Genomic DNA, 23,052 nt, shown 5'->3' with positions numbered 1-23,052 from the left:
CTTAAATTCACAAATGTTCTCCTCTAATCATACCTTGTGGCATGTGATTTGTATGGTCAGAGGTTTTTGGATTACGCTCTCAAGTAGTAAAAAAGATATATATTTTATTTGTCAGAGCAACTATCTTGTATACATACTTGTTTAGGAAACATATTAGAAAGTTGGACACTGTTTAAATCACTCCATACTAGGTGCAATTGGTGTGCAATTGGAAAAAATATATAAGGAAGGGCAGAACACTGCTGCTTAAGAGGACATTGCTTTGTTTGCCCTTCATACATCCCTCCTACCGCAGCATTTGAAGGAAAGGGAGAAACGGTGTCTTCAAAAGTAGTTTCAGTTGGTATTTCAGGCATGAAGGACAGCAAGGACGAAAGAGTGGAGTGATTCATCAAATAGTTTTTACCTCACTGTTCTTCCAAGGTGCTTAAGGTGGCCTACATGGTTTTTCCTAAGTCTGTTTTTCTTTGCAATGACCCTCCAAAGTAGGTTAAGCTGGGAGAGAGCGTGTGACTGGGCCAAGGCCACTCACTGAGAGCCAAACTACAAGTGACGTCTTACACAGGTTGGACACTAGTCGGCTTCCCTCAAGTTTTGATGGGAAATGTAGGCATCCTGGTCTTGCAGCTGTAATGGAGAGCCAAGCTGTAAAACCAGGGCGCCTACATTTCCCATCAAAACTTGAGGGAAGCCGACTAGTGTCCAACCTGTGTAAGACGTCACTTGTAGTTTGGCTCTGAGTTTCAAGGCAGAGCTGGAATTCAACAGACCTTTGAAGAGTAAGGGTGGTATAAGCTGGGGCACTTGGGGACACAGACAAGGATGTATTGGGACAGAAAAACAGAGAGACAAAGAGGCGGGAGGACTTTTAGTTTATGCTGCATTTGGAAGTGGTAAGGAAGCTACCATAAGTATTTAAGAGATGGTGTCACATGCTGTGAATGATGAGAAAAGTGAATGATTTTGGTGGCATAGTTCTGAATTGAAATGGCGGGGGGGGGGAGCAGTTTGAGCTAATGGTCAGAGGAAGAGATGACTAGATGGCAGGTTTTCACTCCGGGGGTAAAAAAGAGTAGCTGTAGTTTTGCAAAGGGAGAATTCAACAGCCTGTTTGTACTACGATTCTTAGCTTACTGTACTTGATAGGATTTTTTCCAGTTTCTTTAACCTAGCACATTGACCTTTCTGAAGTCCTCTCACCTTTCCTGCTACTACTCTGGTGACCCCTACTGGCTAGTTTGACGCATAGATTCAGGAGGTGAGATGAACAGCTGTTCTGCAGAGGTGGTTGGAAACTGTTTATTTGGAAGAGGAAAGCAGCAGAAGCTTAACACAGCTGTGTACAGTGTGAAGATGACAATGAATTTATTGACTGGGCTTCGACTTTGATTGCATCAGTCCCTCAGGTCTCCCAATGGCAAAATTACTATCGCTTTTGTGTCTGCAGAAGAAAAGGCAGGGAGGAATAATCAGCTGATTTTTGTCTTAGTACGTTTAAGTCAGTTGCCTGCTAGCACTGTCCATCTGCCTTCACATTTACTATATGGAGAAAGCTGGTTCTCTACCTTTAAGGATTCCTGTTCTAGCACATCAGAGATGACCTTTCTGTCTCCCCTTCAAACTAAATGAGAGGCTTCTTGGGTCAGTTTTTGTTTTTGAAGGAGAAACTTTCAGGGCTTTGTTAAAAGTCCATCCCACATCCAAGCTCTCCATAGCCAGGCAAAGAGGATATATCCTTTTCTCTGAAACCACTCATTTTGCCAGTAGCCTGTTAAAGACATGAACTTGTTAATTAAAAAAAACATTTGAAGGAAATGGGAACAAAGTTCAGCGCCATTTTCTGTTTCCTATGCTCATTCTGGACAGAAAAGGGCCGTGCACAATCATCTTTTTCCTTTCCCCTTGCCGTTTTGTTACTAAACCCATCCATCTGCCAAATGTCACTTGCTGATAAGGACTGCCCAGTTTTAAATCCCCGTTTGTAAATAGATGTTGGCTGACATAATTAATGTCTACCCCACAACCCAATTTGAATTACAAAGTCGAGGCAATTTGAAAATCAGCCTCTGCGTGATTACCATTGGTACACACAGAGGCAGTCTATAAATTCCATAGCCCCAGGAATTATTTAAATTTTCAGAAAATGAATGAAAATCAGGACAAGATGTTTTTCAGGAAAACAGAAGGCAGAAGTGGGGCATCTGAGATAAACTAAATAGTCTCTTGAGATAAACATTCTTGGGAGAAGTAATAGGGATGGCTCCAGGCCACAGTAGGTCTCTAATGTCTCTTACATTTGCAGGGCTGTTATCGCTCTGCAACCACCTCCTACCCAGAGTAAATCCCTTTAACTGATAAAGCACATTAGGGCAAGGACCTGTACATGGCAAACTGGGTGGTTTGAATGGGATGTATTCTTAAGGCATGATGTTGCTGTGTTCTATAGTCCCCAGAGTATACTTTGGATGTTGGGAGCTAGCCACCATTTTGCAAGGATATCAGAATACATGGCCTTCATTTGGAAATATAGTAAAGTAAAAGAGACTCTTGGGTTATAGAGGCAATACCTACTGCATTCAAAGCTTGTAATGTTTTCCCTTTACAGTATTAACCCCAATATTTTGAATTGTATATAGGAGGTAGCTGCTGGAAGTGTAGGATCAGTATGCAGAGGCAGGCAATGGCAAACCATCTCTTTTAGTCTGTTGCTTTGAAAACCCCCAGCAGGGGTCGCCATAGGTAAGCTGTGACTTGACAGCACTTTCCACACACATAAATACACTATAGAAAGAATCTTCTGAATGTTTTAACAGCAACATGTACTGAACAATATCAGAAATATGATTTCATGGCAATAGTTTTGGAATTTGAATATGATTGGCATGGGGGGGCTCCCATATCTCCATAGGCACATGGATTGTGGTGGGTCGGTGCTGCTGATTTTATTAGATCTTTCAGCGGCATTTGACACGGTCGACCATGATTTGTTGGCCCACCGCCTCGCCGACGTGGGGATTCAAGGGATGGCCTTGCAGTGGCTTGTCTCTTTTCTCCACAGTCGGGGACAGAGGGTAGCGCTGGGGAAGAGGTTGTCCACACGCCAGCCTTTGGTGTGTGGTGTCCCTCAGGGGGCAATACTCTCTCCCCTTATATGCGCCCCCTCGCCCAGCTGGTGCGGAGGTTCAGACTGGGTTGTCATCAATATGTGGATGACACCCAGTTGTATCAGTTGACGGGCAATCGACCTGACTCTGCCCCTGATGCCCTATTGAGAGCTCTGGAGCTCGTGTCTGGATGGGTGGCACAGAGCAGGCTAAAGTTAAATCCCGTGAAGATGGAGGTCCTGTACTTGGGCCGTGGGCTGTCGGAGGCAAGGATCCATTTCCTGGACTTGGGGGGGCACCACTTGTGCCGTACCATTGGTCAGGAGTTTGAGCATGATCTTGGATTCCTCCTTATCTATGGAGGCCCAGATCGCAGTGGTTGCCCGGGCTGCTTTTTTCCACCTTCGGCAGGCCAGGCAGCTGCCTGCCCTATCTCTCAGCCCTGGACCTAACAACAGTGATCCATGCAACGGTCACCTCCAGGTTGGATTACTGTAACTCGCAGTACACAGGGCTGCCCTTGGGTATGATCTGGAGACTATAACTGGTCCAGAATGCTGCTGCACGTGTTCTGATGGGTGTTCCTTACAGGACACATATTACACCAATTCTGCAGCAGCTCCACTGGCTTCCCATGGAATTCTGGATTTGGTTCAAGTTGCTAGTTTTGACCTATAAAGCCCTAAACGGACTGGGACCAGCATACTTGAGGGACCGCCTCTCCCCGTATGTACCCCGGAGAACGCTCGGATCAGCTAGAAAACATCTGCTGGTGGTACCTGGCCCCAGTGAGGCTCAGTTGGCCTCGAACAGGGCCAGGGCCTTTTTGGTCCTGGCCCTAACTTGGTGGAACTCTCTGTCTGAGGACACCCGGGCCTGTCAGGATCTTGTATCCTTTTGGTGGGCCTGTAAGACGGAGATGTTCTGCCAAGCATATGGTTGAGGCCAGCATTAGATCTTTACTGAGCCTCCCACCAGTCTCCCACTAAGTGTGGGGTTATATAGTGTCCATTGACTGGCTGCACTATGAATGGGTACAGTATGGGGCTATGTAGTGCCCACTCACTAGCTGATTCACGTATGGGTTGCAGTATTTCATCTGTCCACTTCCCTTCCCCTGTATGTTGATGGGTAGGAACCTGGAATTGACCCCGTCTTGGGACAGTTAATATCTGTTTAATAGCTGATTTTATTATATGAACTGTTGTTTTTATATTGTATTTTTATAATTATTGTACCTCGCCCTGAGCACACTTGCGGGAAGGGCAGGTTAGAAATGTAAATAAATAAATAAATAAATAAATAATAATAATAATAATAATAATAATAATAATAACAACAACAACAACAATAACAACAACAACAACAACAATAATATCTGCAGTCCTTTCAGCAAATCATATTTCATGATGACGATGGTGACAACAACAACATTTGACAATTTAACGCCCACTCAGTGGTTTACGAAGTACATTATTATTATCCCCACAACGATCACCCTGTGAAGTGGGTGGGGCTGAGAGTGCTCTGGAAGAGTTATGACTGACCCAAGGTCACCAGCCGGCTTCAAGTGGAGGAGTGGAGAATCAAACCTGGTTCTCCAGATTAGAGTCCTGCTGCTCTTAACCACTACACCAAACTGGCTTCAAATCTCGCTTTTTGTATTTCCACTGGAACATGCAGTCTTCTAAGGCCTGGAAGCTCTTAAAACTGCTGATTTCTGAACTCAGGTCACACAAACTTGATGCTATGCTTTGCAAAAGTGTTTATGATGTAATAGTCATGAGCTACCGTACAGGGGTGTTGGTGCTGTGCTTCTTACAATCACCATAGGTAATAACAGTGATGGCTTTTGGCCCTGTTGGTTTAAGTCTAACCAAGTTTCTTCATCAACAGGTTCATGTTTTGTTTCACAGGTCAAAACTTCTCTCAAAACTGCTATTTAAGTAAAAATGTAAATGCTTAGAATTGATCAAGGGAACATACGCCGACTACATTGGTGGCATTGGCAATATTCCACTTACCCTCAGAAGCAAGCAGCAATTTTGATAGTAAAACATTGCCCAAAGGGAGAATGAAAAGATGATCCACCCTGAGTTACTAGCTTTAGTATAATAAATGGAGGGGAAAGTTGACTGCTTATTTGAGGAGAAATTCTCCAATAAAATGTAAACTTAGCAGACCAATGAAATCTTGGGCAGCCTTTTTAAGATTTCTGTCTCCTCTACTGCACATTCCTTGTTGCTGTTCAGCTGGATAGTCTCTGTCTTTTTCTTTTTAACAAGGTGCAAATGTATTTCCACACTTATACCGAAAGCCAGGTTGCATCTGCTCATTAATTAAGGAAGACTAATATGTTCCAGAAACATGGCTCACAGGATAGGGGAGTCTACTTATGTTGCAGACGGCATACTTCATTTGTCCCCGTTGCTGTGTCTAAAAACTGATCAGTGTACTGCAAAAATGAAGGAATCTCTGCTGTCAGCTGGGTGGGCAGGGAAGGAGGAAGATAAAATATTTAGAGTTTTAAAAGCAGGCAGTTAAACTGTCTTGTAGCAAACAAACATATTGTGCTAGTTTCTGGCAAGGGGAGAATGTGGATCGGTCTTCTATGCTAAAACCAAAATAAAATTCATATTCTGTGTTTAGGGAACTCAAACTCCACAGGCAGAAACATCTGTATAAATTACAAAATTGTATGTACGCACTTCAAATGATGTTTGTTTCATCCGACAATGCAATTTTCAAGGAATACGGATTGTGCTTTTGGAGAAGTGCTCAGGTGTGTGTGATGGTGGAGAATGACAACGAGAGAAGGCCCAGGGATCACAGAGCAAGGGACAGGAAACGACATTCAAAGACAACTAGAAGGCTTAGTTAGGGAGGCTTACTATCCCTCCATCTGCTGCTCCTTGACCCTGCTCACCTGGCTGGCGGGGGGGGGAATGGGGGGGGGAAGAAGCACATGCACACGCTCCCCTGTCACACCAGCAACAGAGGAACTGTGGAGCGCACTGAAGCCTAGTTCAGTAAAATTGCCTCCAAACAGGCAGTTTCAGCATGTGTTTCAGCACGTGTTTCAGCTCCTCTGTTGTGCTCATTTTCCAGCATGACATGGGAGCTGTGTAAGACTAAGTAAAAAAGATACAGAAAAAGAAATGCACAGAAAAAGCAAAGAAAGTATATTGTGAACATGAAATCTTGGAATGGCGCCAAACTATTTTGTGTTAAATCTTTGTGCCCCTTTCTAGCGCACTACAGCCTGACTCGGGGCTTTCCTAAGTTTTCCTCTTAATCCATACATCTAATAGCCATGTTTAAAGTCCACACAACTTTCACGTCAGCGTGAATTGTATCAATTCATGAAGCACTTCCATCAGGATTGCACAGTATTTTCAGAACTCTGTTGTAGGAATCTAAGATCTTAACTTGCCACATGCTACAAAGAAAATTACAAGATTAAAAAAAACTAAACTCATCTCTGCCTTAGAAAGGAATATTCACATAATCTCTGTTGAGTTCTATTGACTCATGTAACAACTTCAGTTAGTTTTTTTAACCCTGCATTGAATCTTTAATTCAGCTCCTCCTTATGTTACCTTTAACTTTCACCTCAGGAGGGTTCTGGTCACAACCAACACTTCTTTTATGCCTACACATGGAACTTCAGGTGTTCTCGACTTGACCAAGACTTGTACCTCGAGAACACCTTCTCTTTGTTGTTTGAATCCAACCAGTAATAACACCTGTGGCATTCTGCCCTGTTTGTGGGGTCCATGTAGAATCCTTTTTCCTGTAGTGTTGGATGGGTTGGAGACATGGCAGCTATTCAGCAGTAGATTGTGAATTGCTATGTTGTGAAGACGCTCCCTGTTCAGATTCCTGAAATTGAGTTAATTTGCAAATATGGAACAATGGACCCCCCAGGGTTGAATCTGGATATAGGATTTTTCTCACATCACAGATGCTAATTTTCCACACTTTGCACCCTTGCTCTATCAAGCTAAATACAACATATATTTTAGTTAGTTACGTGACATTCTAATTGATAATACCTCTCACACTCTCAGCCTGGATTGTAAAGACTCCTTCCTTTTTCTATTCCTCATATCTGATGAAGGAAGCTTTGACTCTCAAAAGCTCGTATCTTGGAAATCTAGTTGGTCTTTAAGGTGCTACTGGGCCTGGATCTTCCTCTTTGACTACAGACCAACATGGCTACTCACCTAAAAATATATAATGCTGCCTTCCTGACTCCCTCAAAAGGTTTTTGCTACCACCAAAGACTTCCTCTGTTTAACTGGTATTATAGTAAAGATTTGTGATAGATGGTAATATTAGCATGTAACAGTTAGCATGTAAAAAAGGTAAAAAAGGGATCCTTTCTTGCTTAATTATAGATTTATTTAGAGGAACATAAGCGTAATGATTGCAAGCTTTTTATAAATGTCTTACTTTCAGTATAGTTCTTAAGCTTGGTGGTTTCAAAAATAGTTGTATCTTCACAGATTCAAAGATTAATTTTCCACACAGATCTTCTCTAACAGAATAAAATCTCATCTCATTCACACAGACATAGATTCACTCAGGCTTTTCCACATAGCTTGCTGCCTGACCTAGATTGAATAATCTCTCTGAGATATACACAGACTGACCCAGGCGTGCACACAAGTCTTTTCTGTACTGGGCTTTTTCATCAGTTCTGGCCCCATACTGCATCAATTTCTCTCCAGAGTTCTGCATGCATAGTTAAAATATCCTGATTCAATCTCCAAACTGCTTCCCAGACGTTTTTTGCGTTCTGCATAGAGAAAGGCTGCACCAGCTGCAGAACTATTTCCTCCTCCCTTTTTGCAGCTTTTCTTCCTGTGCACGTACCCTCATGTTTTTTTTCCCGGCAAAGTCAAACCAGAGCTTTTTTGAAGTGCAGAATGCTTTCTTCAGTGTGAGGCCTGGCCATGGCCATGTCTTTCTTCCTCCCCTTTACCCCCTGAGTTCTGATTGATTGAACAGCAACCAATCCAGTTTAAGAAAAACCTAAACAACCATTGCAACTTTGCAACACTGGTGCATTAAAACAAAGCTTTGCAAGTTTCTTCAGCTTACAATAATAATAACAGCATTCAATTTATATACCACCCTTAAGGATAACTTAACACCCACTCAGAACAGTTTACAAAGTATGTTATTATTATCCCCACAACAACAATCACCCTGTGAGGTGGGTGGGGCTGAGAGAGCTCCTAGAAGCTGTGGGTGGCCTTGGGTCACCCAGCGGGCTTCAGGAGGAGGAGGAGTGGGGAATCAATCTGGTTCTCCTGATTAGTCCCATGCTCTTAGCCATACACCAAACTAGCTCTTATCAGCTGCCATATGGCTAACAGAAATTTTAAGAATGGACTAAAAAGGTGTTGTGTGTGCATGCTAACTTTAGCAGTAAGAAGTAAATCTCTTTTTAAAATTTTTTTATTTTTAATTTTTTAAAACAACAATGTTGCAACATTGCAACCTTGGTGCATTAAAAACAACATCAACAAAAAACCCTTTGCAAGTTTCCTCAGCCAGTGGACTGATGAAACTGACATGTCCTCAGCTGATCAACTGATGCAAGTGCTGTCTGGTCAGCTGATCAACTGACAAAACAGAAAGCCTGCAACAGAAAAAATAAACACTGCTTCAGTTCTACTCCCTCAAGTGCAGAATTACAGAAGCCCAAAGCGGATCTGATCCTTGTGGCCTGAATACCCAGAAAACTCAGTGTAACTGTGCATGTGGAAAACACCACAATTAGGTAGGCAGAATGAACATTTTCCTTCAGCACTCTGTCTAAAACACTCCAGTTCACTCTGCCTCTAGGGTACAGTTTTCATCCAATCACAGCTCACTCATGCATCCTTCTTCTTTCCTCAGAGACCTGCATTTAAACCCACAGTAACCAATATTAAAAAACCCCTCATTAACACAGACATAAAACACTAAATTTATTTACATACAAAACAATACATGCTACAAAGAGGATCATGAGAGCACTGAAAGCCCCAACTCATGTCTGCCTTAGAAAGGAATATTCACATAATCCCTGTTGAGCTGTAGTGACTCAGTAATGCACTACTTCTAGAAAGCAATGAGCATGTGTGAGCAGTAATGAGAGAAGTACCAAGGTTTTCATTTAATACACTTTGGAAACCAGATAATCATGGGCAAATTAAAACTGCAGTTGGACAACATGCACATAGCAGAATCCTGAGACTCTTCCTTTTTCATTTTTAGAAAAGTAATATTGTCACTAATGATGCAGGAAAAAGATGACAAAACTTCAAATTATGGGCCCAAACAGTATTTTCTGAATGCAACTACCGTAGTGGGTATAACTACAAGGAGGGGTGGGGGAGACCCTGTTCCAAGATCAGGGAACATGAGGAAAGGTCCGAAGGCATACAAGATGGTGCTGCTTGAAGCTGATGAAGTGAGCACCATAGTTAGAAACAGGAAAGAAAGAACAGGGGAAAGTGGTAAGAATCAGAGAGAACTTTAGGAAGCAGCTGCATGTAGGAGCTCACTATAGGAGTAGAAAGGAAAATAGATTTGAGATTTAGAAAATGAGTTAATTACAGCAGCCAAGATGAGGATATCAGAGAGCAGCATGTCATGGAATTTGGAAGATGGCAATCCTAGATAACTTGACCGATGTTGGTAAATATAGATTTTTTAAAAGTCTCTTTGCAAGGAAGAGAAAGTCCTTCTTTCTACCACATCCCTACCCTGCCACAAATTTTGTGTCTTATAGGTGCTACAGACTCTTGCTCTTTCCTACTGCTACAGATAGAATAACATGGCTCCCCATCTTGATCTTTCTACCACATCGTAACTTTCAGCTGAACCAAAAGCCCCAAGGGTCTTGCATGTTTTCCTCACCTGCATCCAGACTTCCTGTTGCTGCTGTCCAACCCATGATGGGGGGAATGGCACCAACCACGGCTCCCACCCATGTGTTGACAATGCTAATTCTTTTTAGAGGTGTGTAGCAGCATGTGTACAAGAAAATGTTGAAGGCTCCCAGGGCCCCAGTAAGAGGATTCACTCCAAAGGTCAGCAGGGCAAGTCCTGGAACGGCACAGGAGGCAGCGAAGGCGACGGTGAGCAGAGGGCTGTGAAAAGGCAGAGAATATAAAGGAGTTAGCAAAAGGCCCTCAGGCTAGCTTCTTCTGTAGTCACCTGCTTTAACCTCTGCGCTTTTCTAAGAATAAAGGAAGAAAAGCTATGCTTAAGACAAGTAACAAAGACTACACAGTTAAATTTCATTTAGCCTGCATTTATAGAGTAAAAACTCCAGCTGTAGGTACATATAACCAGCAGACTAAGCCAGCAGGTGAAAATGTATCTATTAAAATGATTTTTACCTCACTCAAAAAACAAATCCCGAGATAGCTTCCAAAGTTTAAAAAAAAAACTAAAATATAGACTAAAGCTACTGGAACAGTACAGACCTTCTAATAAAAGTAACACCACTAAATAGAGCAACAAAACAGTCATTGTTTAAGACTAAAACAGAAGTGTAAATGTCATTGTGAAGTCCATTGTTAGCAGTTTGCCTGCTAACAACATACTTATTACTGGTGCAGGAAGCATATACCTTATATTTATTTGCCTTTCCATTATCTGAATTTAAATTATTCAATGAAATACTTTCAATAGAAATTTGTATTCAAAACATTTGATTTAACAGCTAATGAATGCCAACGAGTGCTGACCTCCGGGGATGTGTGCATTTATCAGACCAAAACCAACCCGAGCTTGCCCCGGTCCACCGTTCCTTGGATAACTGTGGTAATTCTAAAGCTAACAGAATTAATTTACCCAGCTCCTATAAGCTTAGGTAAGGGATTTCACTAACATTCCAGGCTCTGCTGCATCAACCCTTGATAGTGGGGAAGAACTATTTTTAATAATGCATCTCAACGTTTGGTGTAGATTTTTATAGCCCCACATAGACCAGTCACCTCATACTGTTTTATACAGAATGGCAAAATAAGCCTAAGCATGAATGTGTACAGATCTCAAGTCAGAATGCTGAGAAGGAATAAATGGTCTGCCTTCAATTTAACTTTTAATTAAATGAACCAAGCCAACAAATTGATAAGCTGAAACATGATTCTACCAGCTTTGTAAAACCTGTTGTGGATTTCACTTATTTCATTTAACGAACTGCAAAGTTTATCACATTTACCTCACAAGCCCCCAAGCCAAGAAAAGTTGTTCTTTTGACTGCATGAAGCTTGCAAAGAAACCATTCAAAGCACTGATCTTACAATACTGAGAGCTACAGTTCACACTACAAAAACTATCAAATGACAGGGTTTTCGTAAAGAAAAAATTAGGTCATAGAACCTTGTCTTGTATGTCCAGTACTTGGAAGAGAGGCAAGCCTATCACTTGATCACTTCCATCTCAGTTGGGTGTGAAGATTTGCCCTGAGATCTGTGAAAATTGTGACATTCTTCTTTTAACTAAAGGATCCGGGGAAAGAATGGGGTAAAGGCAGTAGAGACGAGGAAAGAGGTGGGCAACTTGGTTGTTAGTTCACCCGTCTTGTGTAGTTCCACTCATAGTCTCAAGTTTCATAAGATCACTATTTGTTGTGCCTTGAAATTGAACTGGTAAACGTCTACTCTAGTTACAAATTCCTGTCTGCCAGCAAGACTGGTGTTTGCTGATACACCATTTTGAATGAACAAGCACCATTGTTGGTTTAAGCCATCATATTATAATAGGGTTGCCAGTTTTAGGTTGGGAAATTCGTGGAGATTTGGAGGTGAAGCCTGAGGTTTGGGCAAGGGAGGGACCTCAGCAGACATGATACCACATCTAAAGCATCCATTTTCTCTAGAGGAACCAATTCCGGAAGATCTCCAGGCCACACCTTGAGGATAGCGACCCTGTATTATAACAAAGATACAGCAGGGTATGGATAAGTAATAAATTAATGAAGTCACCACCTGAGGTGTACATATATAAAAATATCTTCGTTGTGTAGGGGACAACAAATAGTAGTCACATGGCTAACCCCCCCCCCCCCTTCTGGATCTTCATTTATTTGTAGAGAAACTAGAGAAGAGGAAGTTCTTTCACATCCTGATAGGTGAGAAACTCAACCATTCTTTTATAAACCCACACATAGATCTCATGGCAGTCCCACCACAGTAGGCTTTAGAAAAGCAGAAATAATTGCTTCCAAGCTCCCCAAAAGCATGTTATCAGCACTAGCCTAGCCTCTCCTTTGAATGTGCATTGGAAGACTCAGGGCAGGATCAACAGCAATCATATACAATGGATATTGATCAAAGAACTGGATCCCACAGAGGATTTCTGCAAACTCCACCCTCTTTTCCATCAGGAGCAACATTTCAAGGGGCATTTGGGGCTGCACTGAGGGGGGGGGAAGGTGAGAACGTCAGTGAAATCTCTTCTCTCTGTGGAAATTACTGGTGCGGAGGGCAATCTAAACTCCCCTCTGTCTGGAGATCAGGGGGCGGGGCCACCGGCCATGTGACCATTTTCTAGAGGTGCTGGAATGCCGTTCCACCACGTTCCAGCTGAAAAAAAGCCCTGACCATGAGTAAGAAAAAGACAGCACTTTTACCACCATTTACATGTCAACCAGAATGATACAAGCAACTTCATACATAGCTTTTCTCTTTCTTTCTGCCTTCTCTTCACACATGTGGCACTTCTACACATCCATGCAATTTTACCAATTATTTTGTATCCATTTTTAATTGGAGGCATGTCAGCAGAGTGGAGATTTGAACCCAGAATCCTAGACCAACCCATCCTAGACCAACCCGGAATCCTAGACCTACATTAGCTCTCAAATGAAATTTAAATGTAACAAAATAAATGGTAAATTCTTACATATTTTATTTACTTTAAATAGGTTGAGATACCATCAAGATTAACACAGCAACTTCCTGCTGAATCTTTTGAATAGATCTGACACACTGAAAACAGCCATAATGTGAAACAAAACGTACTGAAAGAGATAGGAACCATACCCTTGGCTTGGCCAAATAACTGGAATATTGCGCCTGCCAATATCAACATCACATGTAAAGGCAAATCTCTTTCCTGCAGAGCTGGCATGAACCTTAATTCTTAGTGTGTGTGTAAAATACCTAATGCTGACATCTTCAGGTGATTATCAATATTTTCTCCAAGGATGTGGTAAAGGATGTTACCTTTAGCTCTTGGTAACAATTGGCTAATGAACCATGGGGATTAGACTGGATACCCACACAGCTGGAAACTTAATGAGCCTCTAAAAGCCTGCTTGCCTAATGTGTTTTTAGAATACAAACAATTAGTGTGCAGTTAAAAACCTGAGAGCCTTAATTCAGAATGAGAGCAGTTTCCTTCAGGCGACATGTAACATGACTAAGGTAATGCTGTCATCTCAACTCTTGATAAAAACAAACAAGAATGTCCAAAATGACTGTGAAGGAAAGCGTACATGCATGTATAAGGCATTCCACACATATGAATCACCATGCTTATTTATTAGGGCTGATTCTGATGGAGCAGTTTTCTTCCATGCAGAAATTCAACCTCCTTGAAGCATACTGTACATGGAACCATCTTGTGAACAGGTGCCTGCAGGAATCTTACCTTCTAAATTCAGAACATCTCACACAATCACATGGATGTTATTGTTAATGTATATTCTGAAGAACTTTAAAAAAAAACCCTTCCTCCATGGGTGTTTTTGCCTGGGGAGGGGTAAAGGAGTTATACTGGTATCAGTTGCCAAATGGAGCTGCGTATATTGGTCATCTCTGTGCAATAGATAATGCACTGCTTACAGCAGCCATCTGTTATATAGGAACAAACAGGTTTGCATCACTTCATCTGGTATCAAAAATAAGTAAATTGTATTTTCACACCTCACCAAGTCAGCTCAACAAGGGGCTGATTGCATAAAATGTAAAAGCCAAATTACAAGGCCAAAGTTCAACTGAGAGATCTTTCTGAATCACACAACCACTGTTGTGCTGCTGGCTATTTTCTACCTTATTACTAATCTGACTGCAGAAGTGCAAATATCCATTATTACTGCAATAGGTGATTCACGGGTGAAAGCTTGTTATTAATATTAAAAGCAGTTTGCTCTGGGAAGCTGTAAAACTCTAATGGGAACAGATCTCTTCATCTTGAATGTGGGAAGGCTCCTTTCTTCAAGAAAATATTGCTAATACAGTACATTTTTTTTCTTCTTAAAAAGTATATTACTAGCCATTGAAATAGTAACACATAGAGTAAATATTTCTTTTCTTTTAGTGTAGTACCAATTATGTCGAAGTCCACAATGGAAAATGGAATAATTTTCTTTTCTTGGAAATTCCATTCAGCCATATTCTATGTGACAGTGACAGATCCCACAGGGTACAATATGTTACATTTCCTTCAGTGTAACATCTGCTCTGCTGACAAGTCATGAGCAGATTTTTCTGTCTGCAGACATAGCCTGGGACCTGATGATCCAGCTGGTGTGTGCTATCTGTTTCTAAAATCAACAGTTATAACAAAGGTGTAACCAAGAATTAGGTGAGAACTTTGACGAGGCATGAACAGGATGCATCCCCTCTTATTTAGTGCACCACCCTGTAAGGCAGAGGGAAGTCAAAGCTTGCTCCTATTCAGAAGCAAAAAGATCTAACAGCTGCTTGTCCTTGGCACTCCTTTAAACCACCTCCACTCACCCCAGAGAGCCCAAGGGCACACAACTAGTTCCTGCTGAAAACAGAAAAGTGTCTGTTTTACAGAGCAGGCTGTTTTAATGTGTTCAGTGAGTACCAAGTCGGAAAACTTCCCAATGTACAGAGTAAGCAAAGTATAGAAAAGGACATCCTACATTCTTCTACACCTATCCTTGAAAGAAAGCAATACAAGAGAAATAGCTGTATGCCATTTTACAAAACACAGGGGTCTGCCACGGCCATATCAGTATCCATAGTCTGTCTTTAGAGCTGCTGCCCTGCAATGATGTAAAATAGAAAGCAAAGAGGCATTATACCTGAACTCGGATTATGAACATTTACCATACGTGTGAATATATACTAAGTCAGACCACTGGTCCATCTAGCCTGGAACTGGCTAGACTGTTGAGCTGCCATGGCTCTGGGCAGAGTCTTTTCCCATCCTGATAACTGCCAGCCTTTTTACATGAACTTGCTGGGCTCTTTATAGCTGCATGATATGTGTTCTCCCACAGAACTAATGGACCCCTCTTGCTCGATCTTCTTAGGCTTCTGTTTACCCATAGTCAGATTAAGTTTTGTAAAATCTTGCTTCTTTTCATCAGCACCATCACACTGCAGCATTCCCCCCCCCGCCCCCTTTGTCACAACAAACAAAGACTGTCAGAGATCGGGCCCATCATCTAATCAGAAACTAAGCTATGCTGCCTTTGGCTCTTCAAGGAATACAATCCCACATGTGTTGAGAGTCACTAAAAGCTTACTGGAGAAAGACATGCCTGAATGGAGTGAATAGTCAAATTGCTTTCGCAGTCCAAAGCTCACTTCATTTGTCTCTTGTAGCATTTGACTGGGATGCAGGGTTTCTAACCTCATGCCATCAACAGGGCCCATAAGACACTGGGATAAAAAGGCTGGTTTCCTGATCATTTAGCTCAAGCTGCCACTGACACAGCAGGGTTTCCAAAAAATTGGCTGTCAGACTGGAGAAGAACCATTCAACAATAGCTTTGGTGGGCAGGTGGTCTCCTGTGAGTAAAATAAAAAATCCATGCTCTTCATACAATTGCTATATGTGTTCATACAGAACTTTGCACAGCAGGGGCAGTGGACTGGAGTCCACTGCAGTCGTGTGGGGCTATTAATCCTTTGAAGCAAGGGCTTTTGTTTGGATAAACTTGTTAAGCTCTGTGTTTATATTTCTTCTATTCTAAGAGCAGTGAGGACATTTTCCCATTATTAAATAGGAGCATGATCTTCGATGTCTGACTGAATTTTTCCATGTCCTATACAATATATTGTTAGGTAGCTCTCATACCACGAAGACAAAATGTTTGCAAACATCTATGAGAAACTGCACAAAACACATAGTATGTGATGAAGGCAGACTTCCACTGTATTTACAAGTTTAACAAATGGAACTGGGGAGGGCCCTACAGCTTGGACATCAATAAATTAAAATCTAGAAGCTGGCACATACTTGTTTCTCAGCCCCATTATATCTTTTCTCCCTTTTAGACTGAGATGTAGGCATGAAAGCACATTTTCTATCTGACCTATGAGTGTATTTATACGAGAAGCTGGTGTGTACAACTCAACTTGCAAATATTATGCATGCATACATAGCTATCTATCTAATCAGAAATCTCACAAATGGATAAATGTGTACCCCAAACATCCACTTCCACGACAGCAAGAATTACAGTCAAAAGGCTGTCCAACTGTAGTGGACAAAATGCTAAAGCATTTTTTGAAGACTGTTTCTTGAGTTCCAGGTATAGCTTTGAGCTACAGCCAAGTATACTGTATCAAGCATGGTAAATGCACACGCCACACTTGTTTACACCATCCCTTGTTCCACAATGACAATCCTATTTGACAATTAATTTGACTGCTTGCATGATCAAGGGATATTATAAAATGAAAGCACGTGCCAAAGTAAGGAAGCACCCCTCCAGATAATTGAGGCTCCACTTGCATTAGGAGAGCTGATAAGAAACGCATTAAAGCAAGCATAACTGTACATGGTCCACAATTTGCACAAGTGCACAGTGACACTATACAATGACCATAAAGGTTCTAAAATGTGGCTGATTGGGAATAGCCATCCTTAATGAACAGCCATGCAAGCAAACGTGGCATCCTTGATCATATAAATTTATTTTATTTAAAATGTTTAGCTTGCTCTTCCTGGGCTGAAAGCAGTTTCCATAAAAATATAGTAATACTAGTATACCATAAGGATAAACAAGAGTAATGAAACTTTCCTTACAGCATACATCTGAGAATTCAAGTACGCAGGAGAGCCATAAGGTATGAGATTCTGAGTTTGTGTTCATATTCCACTATGACCAAGACAAGATTATCTACAGTATTATTTTAAGATGAATGAAAGTTACTATCCAGTATGGAAGGCAAAGAACCTCAACTTCAGCATGTTTGGTAATATATTCAAATGTCCCTTGCCAACTGATCACATCAGTTTATAAGCTAACTTTTAATCAGACTCTTCTGCTTTATTCCCTGTGATACAGGTGTACCAGCAGTGTCACACATTTCCCCGAGCCATAATTTTCTTTACTGCTGCTGCCCACAGGAGTAATGTAAAATTATCATTGCCTTTATAATGTGAGAGGTAAATGATATCAAGACAATAAAGCCAAGATTGATGTCCTGGATTAATCTCAATATTGCTCCTCTAGACAGAAATTTCATCTGCATGCAGCGCTGTCAAAACAATTTCTTGTAATAAAAAGAGCCATGGTGTTTAAAAAAATTCAGCGCCATGCTGATTAGAAATGGCAGAACCTTGGAGCAAGTTGTTAGGGAGACGGAAGGAAAGAGTCCTTAACAACACTGGAAAGGTCCACCGCTTCATATTTCATTTGAAAAATATTCATGCATTATTTTTCAAACTGAATGGTTAGGTATAATCTTTGCTTAGCTCTACATTCAAACAAACATGCCACAAACCAATTTTCTTTTGCCACACTGAATCAGAAAATGCTGCTCAACCTTGAAAGGCCGAGCCCCTTCTGCAGTTTTGGCCACATTCCCATAAAGAAAACCAAACCACGTTAAGCATTGGGGTTGTTTGGAAGTAATTACTACACAACTGTACTGCTCACACACACATAAAATGAATCTGCAAGGCTTTAATGGCTTACATTTCTTAAAGATCACCTCCTTCTCAGGCTTCCATTATGACCTTTACTGACAGCTAAACCTGCACCTCCATGCATAAAGTATGAACTCTGAAGATACACAGTTGTTTTGAGCAGATGCTCACTAACTCTGACAATGCCTTCCATGAGTAGCTCTTGGAAACTGAAACATAAGCATTTCCTGCAGACAATGGATTTTATTTGCTATAGATATTTAGCTGTAGGGTAATTTTAGGTGTACATTTTATAATTTGCAAATGGTGCTCATTTACTGCACCACTCTTTCAAAAAGATAAGAATGTCTGTCCCGAGAGCACATGTACTGCCACAAGGTACCCCTCAAGGGAAGAGGGGTGAGCACCACTTTCTGGGCTAGAATATGGCCCTGTGTAGATCACCATATTGTGACAGCACAAAAAGTAAAAAGAATCAGGAGCACCCAAGACTATATAACCTCAGCAATCTGAAGAAACAGAACTTCCTAAGTGGTGGCAGTTCTCATCCTTCTGTAACCATGGCTGAAGTGCATCCATAACTAAATAAAATTCAGTGATCCTTGCTTCCCAGTTGCTTTTATATCAGGGCTCTTCTCCTCAATCCTTCTCCAAAAGATAGACTCCCTCTGCAAAATACAGGCAACAGAAGTTGTACTCTGTTTCCAGAGGGGCCTCAGAGTCTACACGATCCTGAAGAAAGACAGAGGTCTCTGCCCTATCCTTGATCTCAGTTACAGGCATCAATGAATTCATTGACCAAGAAGTTCCAGATGGTGGCTCTAGCATCCATCCTTCCCCTCTTGACACCTCTGATTTGCCTCTGTTGACTTAAGGACTCCTACTTCCATATCTTGATCCAGCCAAAACACTGTTAATTTCTGAGATATGCTGTAGGAGACAACTGCTCTCAATCCAAAGTATGGCCCTTCAGCCTCTCCAAAGTCTTCCCCTATATTGGCAGCTGGTGCCTCACCACTCTATCTCCCCCATCTTTATTCTGTGAAGTCAAAACAATGCTGCATATTTTAGAGGTGCTGGGAATCATGAGCCAGTGAAGAGAAGCTACACCCAGAATCTTTAGCATGGCTCCAATATATCAATGCCCTACTGGATTTTCTTATTGGCAAAGCATACTTCCCTCCAGATTGGAGAATCGCTTTGATTAACTTTGCTTCAGCAGTAATATTTATCTATTAATTAAAATGTTTATTAAAACAAATGGTAGATGACAATGTGCACATCACAGTTAAAATGTTGCAATTTAAAACCAATATATTAAAAGCCCAGGTACTCCCTATTTCCCAAAAGATTCTTGTAGTTTAGACCTCATTAAAAGCCCTGGCAAATAAAATGGCCATGCAGTGCCTCTTGAAGTTTTCTAATGATGGTGCTCCTCTCAGCTCTTCAGGGAGCCTGTTCTGCACAGTGGGTACTCGAGTGGGAAAGGAACAGGCTCTGATTGATTTCAGGTTGGCCACTTTAATGGGGGAAACAGCCAGCAGGTGGCTGTCTGAAGATCACAGTTGCTACATGGAGCAGGCAGTCCTTTAAATATGTGGGTCCTAGGCTGCAAAGGATTTAAAAGGTTATAAGCAGCACTCTGAATTGAACTCAAAAACCAACTGCAGCCAATGTGGCTTTTTAAGATGGGCAAGATATGCTCCTATTGGCTAGTTTCTGTCAATAATCAGGTTGCTGCATTCTGAGCCAGCTGCAGTTTCTGGATTGTCTTCAAGGCCAGCCCAACACAGACTTCTTTCTTTCTTTCTTTCTTTCTTTCTTTCTTTCTTTCTTTCTTTCTTTCTTTCTTTCTTTCTTTCTTTCTTTCTTTCTTTCTTTCTTTCTTTCGATTTGAAACAAAGCATAACTAATTTACATAGCATGTTTAGTAATGTGGAAACTCCCTATTAGGCACATATCTACATCAGCAGACCATACCCAATAACATTGTCTATAGTCCCTGTCCCTACCAAGACATCTCTCTGACTATTTCTTATGACACAGCCCTATAATCTGGGCAGAAAGCCCTCCTCAATAATTCAGTTTTGCATAGTTTGTGGAAAGCCAAGAGAGCGGGGGCTACCACAGAAAAAGCACACGTATGGGCAGCTGCTGATTTTGCCCAACTGCAGGGTGGTATTTCCAGAAGGCCTTGTTTGGAGGAGAGAAACTGCCAAGAAGGAACATAGGGAGAGAGGCAGTTGCACAGATATGAAGGGCCAAGGCCATAAGGGCTTTGAATGTGATAGTCATGACCTTGAATTGAGCCCAGTAACTGATGGGCAGCCAATGGTGTGACTGCAGAATGGGAGCTTTCCCCTGGGAGCAAACTAGTTGCAGCGTTCTGCACCAACTGGAGTCTCTGAGTTAATATTGAAGGGAAACCTACAGAATGCACGACGGGATGCTAGTCTTGATGTTACTGTGGCATGAATCCAGGTGGCCAGATTGGCTGTGTCAAGGTAGGGGGCCATCTTCCAGGCTAGTCTGAGTTGGGAGAAGGCCTTATTTCCAGCAGCAATGCTAGGTCTAGTATAACCCCTAGGCTCCTAAATGAGCCATCCAGGGTCAACTGAACCCCTTGAAAGGTCAGAAGCACAATGTCATTCCAGTTCTCTGCTTTTCCAGTCAGCATCACTTCCATCTTGTGTGGGTTCAGTAGCTCTATTGCATCACCAGGGGATTTGGATAACGAGATATAGTTGGGTCATCTGCATATTTATGTTATTCAATTGTATAGCTACGAATGAGTTATCCTAAAAGCTTTACATAGAGGTCGAATAGCAGGGGGATAAAATTATGCCTTGTGGAACCCCATAAGGTAATTCCTACACTGAAGATAGCTGGTCTCCAATAGCAACCCGCTGAGTCTGTTCCGTGAGGAACAATTTCAACCAATCCAAGGCATGTACTCTGATACCTACTTCTGCCTCTAAATGCCTCAACAGGATGGTGTGGCCTACTGTGTCAAATGCTGCAGTGTGTAGAATTAACTGCACCTGCAGCCTGTTGTTCTAAAGCAAGATGTCCTTGAGCGGAAAGGAGTATCAGGTCCAGTTGCCTTCCCCACTTTCTCATGCTAGCAACGCTGATATCAAAGTGTACCCTGATTGGCTGACAGCCCTAGAAAAAATGGCTCCTCACAGTAGCTCAGGACCTTTCACTCCTTAGAACTCACAGCTCTTTGGACCATTCTATTTCAACTATTAGTCTATCAGCATGTGAAAGACTTTGCTCCATGTCAGGCCTTATGATGACCAGAGCTGCCTGGCATGGTTTTGGATTTTCTTTCTGTTTGTGAGTATGAGCAACCTGGAAGCTACTTCAGAGAATGCAAGTTAGCAAGTGAGTTTTATGTCTAGTCAGACAGTTTTAGTTAAGCTTAAGCAAGCTGTTGTTATTTTTATTGCCTTTTGCTCTGTGCTTTATAGAGTGGTTCTTTTCCTGCTAACACTCTTCTGAACTTAATAAGCAACTTATATTTAAGCCTGGTGTCTAGAGTTACTGGCCACATGTGTGCAAGTGCTCCCAGAACAAACCCAGAGACTGGGAAATCTCAACAAATAAAGGTCTTGACCCTCCAGAGGGCTGCTAGTGGTCTCAAGTGGCTGTGTTCAGTGCCTTCAGAATGGTGGCCAGGGGTTGAGCCTTTAGACATGCAGATAGATCTGGGAGGAGCAACAATGAAGCAATGTAGCCTTTGTCTACATTTAGGCAGAGGTCATCAACTACAGCCACCAAAGCTGCCCAAACTAAGCTGCAATCTTCATCCAGAGGCTTATTGCTATTAACATCCTGGTAGTTTGCTTTGTTTGACTCAACATAAAACACCTAGAGCTTCTGGTAGTGTACATGCGTTTACTCTGAGACTGCAAAGTAGAACAGTAAAGATGATCATCAATAACATAAACAAGCAGGGTGGTACAGCATCACATACTGTGAACAGGATTGCCTGCTGCCTATGGGAGAGATAACTATGACATTATGCACATCAACACGCATGATACAGGGGAAGCCAGACAAAAGCCTTCAGTTCTTAGCATAAAGTTACTCACAAGTGGACCATCAGCAATGTTTACCTTTCTCCTGTCTTCCATTGTTGCGGCCTCCCAAAAGTAAACCTCTTTGTTTCAGCTGACAACAAGAAACACAGGCAGTACAGCTCTAGCATGGAAAAGGGGTTGTCAATCCTTGGAAGATACTTGTCTTCTGAGATGGGTCAGCATTCCTTCTCTATTTATTTCTCTTGTCACCAAAGTCTTGAGGAAGACTGCACAGACTGCATCCTGATTCCATCTTTCTGGTTACCCCACCCATGGTTCACAAAAGTGTAATGGCTATCCAATAATCAGCTTATCCATCTACCCAGGGTACTACAGCAACTGCTATGGCTATTCAATAATCAGCCTATCCATCTACCCAGGGTACTAGGGCCACTGTGTACCCAACACTACAGCTGGGTTCAAGCCTTGGTCTGCAAATCCCATATTTGTGTACAATATACACATTCATTGCTACCTTAACCATAGAACTTTCATATAATCTGAAACAGTATATTTGTCGCACAAATACTTGTTAAACAGAGCCATCTTGCCTTTCAGTTACTAGCTTTTATTGTGCCTAGCTAAGTTCAAGTTTTCTACAATAAATCACACACCAGTTAAGACTAGTTCTCGGAGTAATTTGTTCTTCAAGCTTACATGGCTTAAGGAAGCATCTTCAAAAATCCTGACTAGAAGGAAGGAGCTGTTATCATGAGGAGATGGGAATGCAGACACTGAAATTAACTGTTCCACATTTAGAATAATTTCGAAACACAGCTAACTTGTAATACAAAACTTCAAGGCAAACACGTTCAGAAAAAGAATCTCCTTTTAGGTAAACGAGTACCTAATCAAGGGTTGCACTAACCCAGTACTTCATGAAATGAAGGCAGCCATTCATAGAAAAATGAAAAATTTCCACAAATTGAATTGTGGCACTTCTCCAGCACTGAAAACGCACACCAACTTTCTTCCCAAATCTGTTTAGGCAGTCA

The 23,052-nt window shown here is 41.7% G+C and overlaps 1 protein-coding gene across 2 annotated transcripts in view; it reads right to left on the bottom strand.

Moving 5' to 3' along the window:
- LOC129329206 (protoheme IX farnesyltransferase, mitochondrial) overlaps positions 1-23,052 on the bottom strand; it is a 166,250-nt gene that overhangs the window by 4,621 nt on the left and 138,577 nt on the right. For both annotated transcript variants that reach the window (XM_054978664.1, XM_054978663.1), the window contains exon 6: positions 10,020-10,252. In XM_054978664.1, coding sequence (XP_054834639.1) covers positions 10,020-10,252 — 233 coding nt within the window. The remainder of the gene's footprint in view (positions 1-10,019; positions 10,253-23,052) is intronic.

The sequence above is a fragment of the Eublepharis macularius genome, chromosome 4 (genome assembly GCF_028583425.1).
Source record: "Eublepharis macularius isolate TG4126 chromosome 4, MPM_Emac_v1.0, whole genome shotgun sequence".
NCBI classification, from domain to species: domain Eukaryota; kingdom Metazoa; phylum Chordata; class Lepidosauria; order Squamata; family Eublepharidae; genus Eublepharis; species Eublepharis macularius.
The sequence above is the reverse complement of the archived record's forward strand: the minus strand, read 5'-3'. Positions and strand labels throughout refer to the sequence as shown.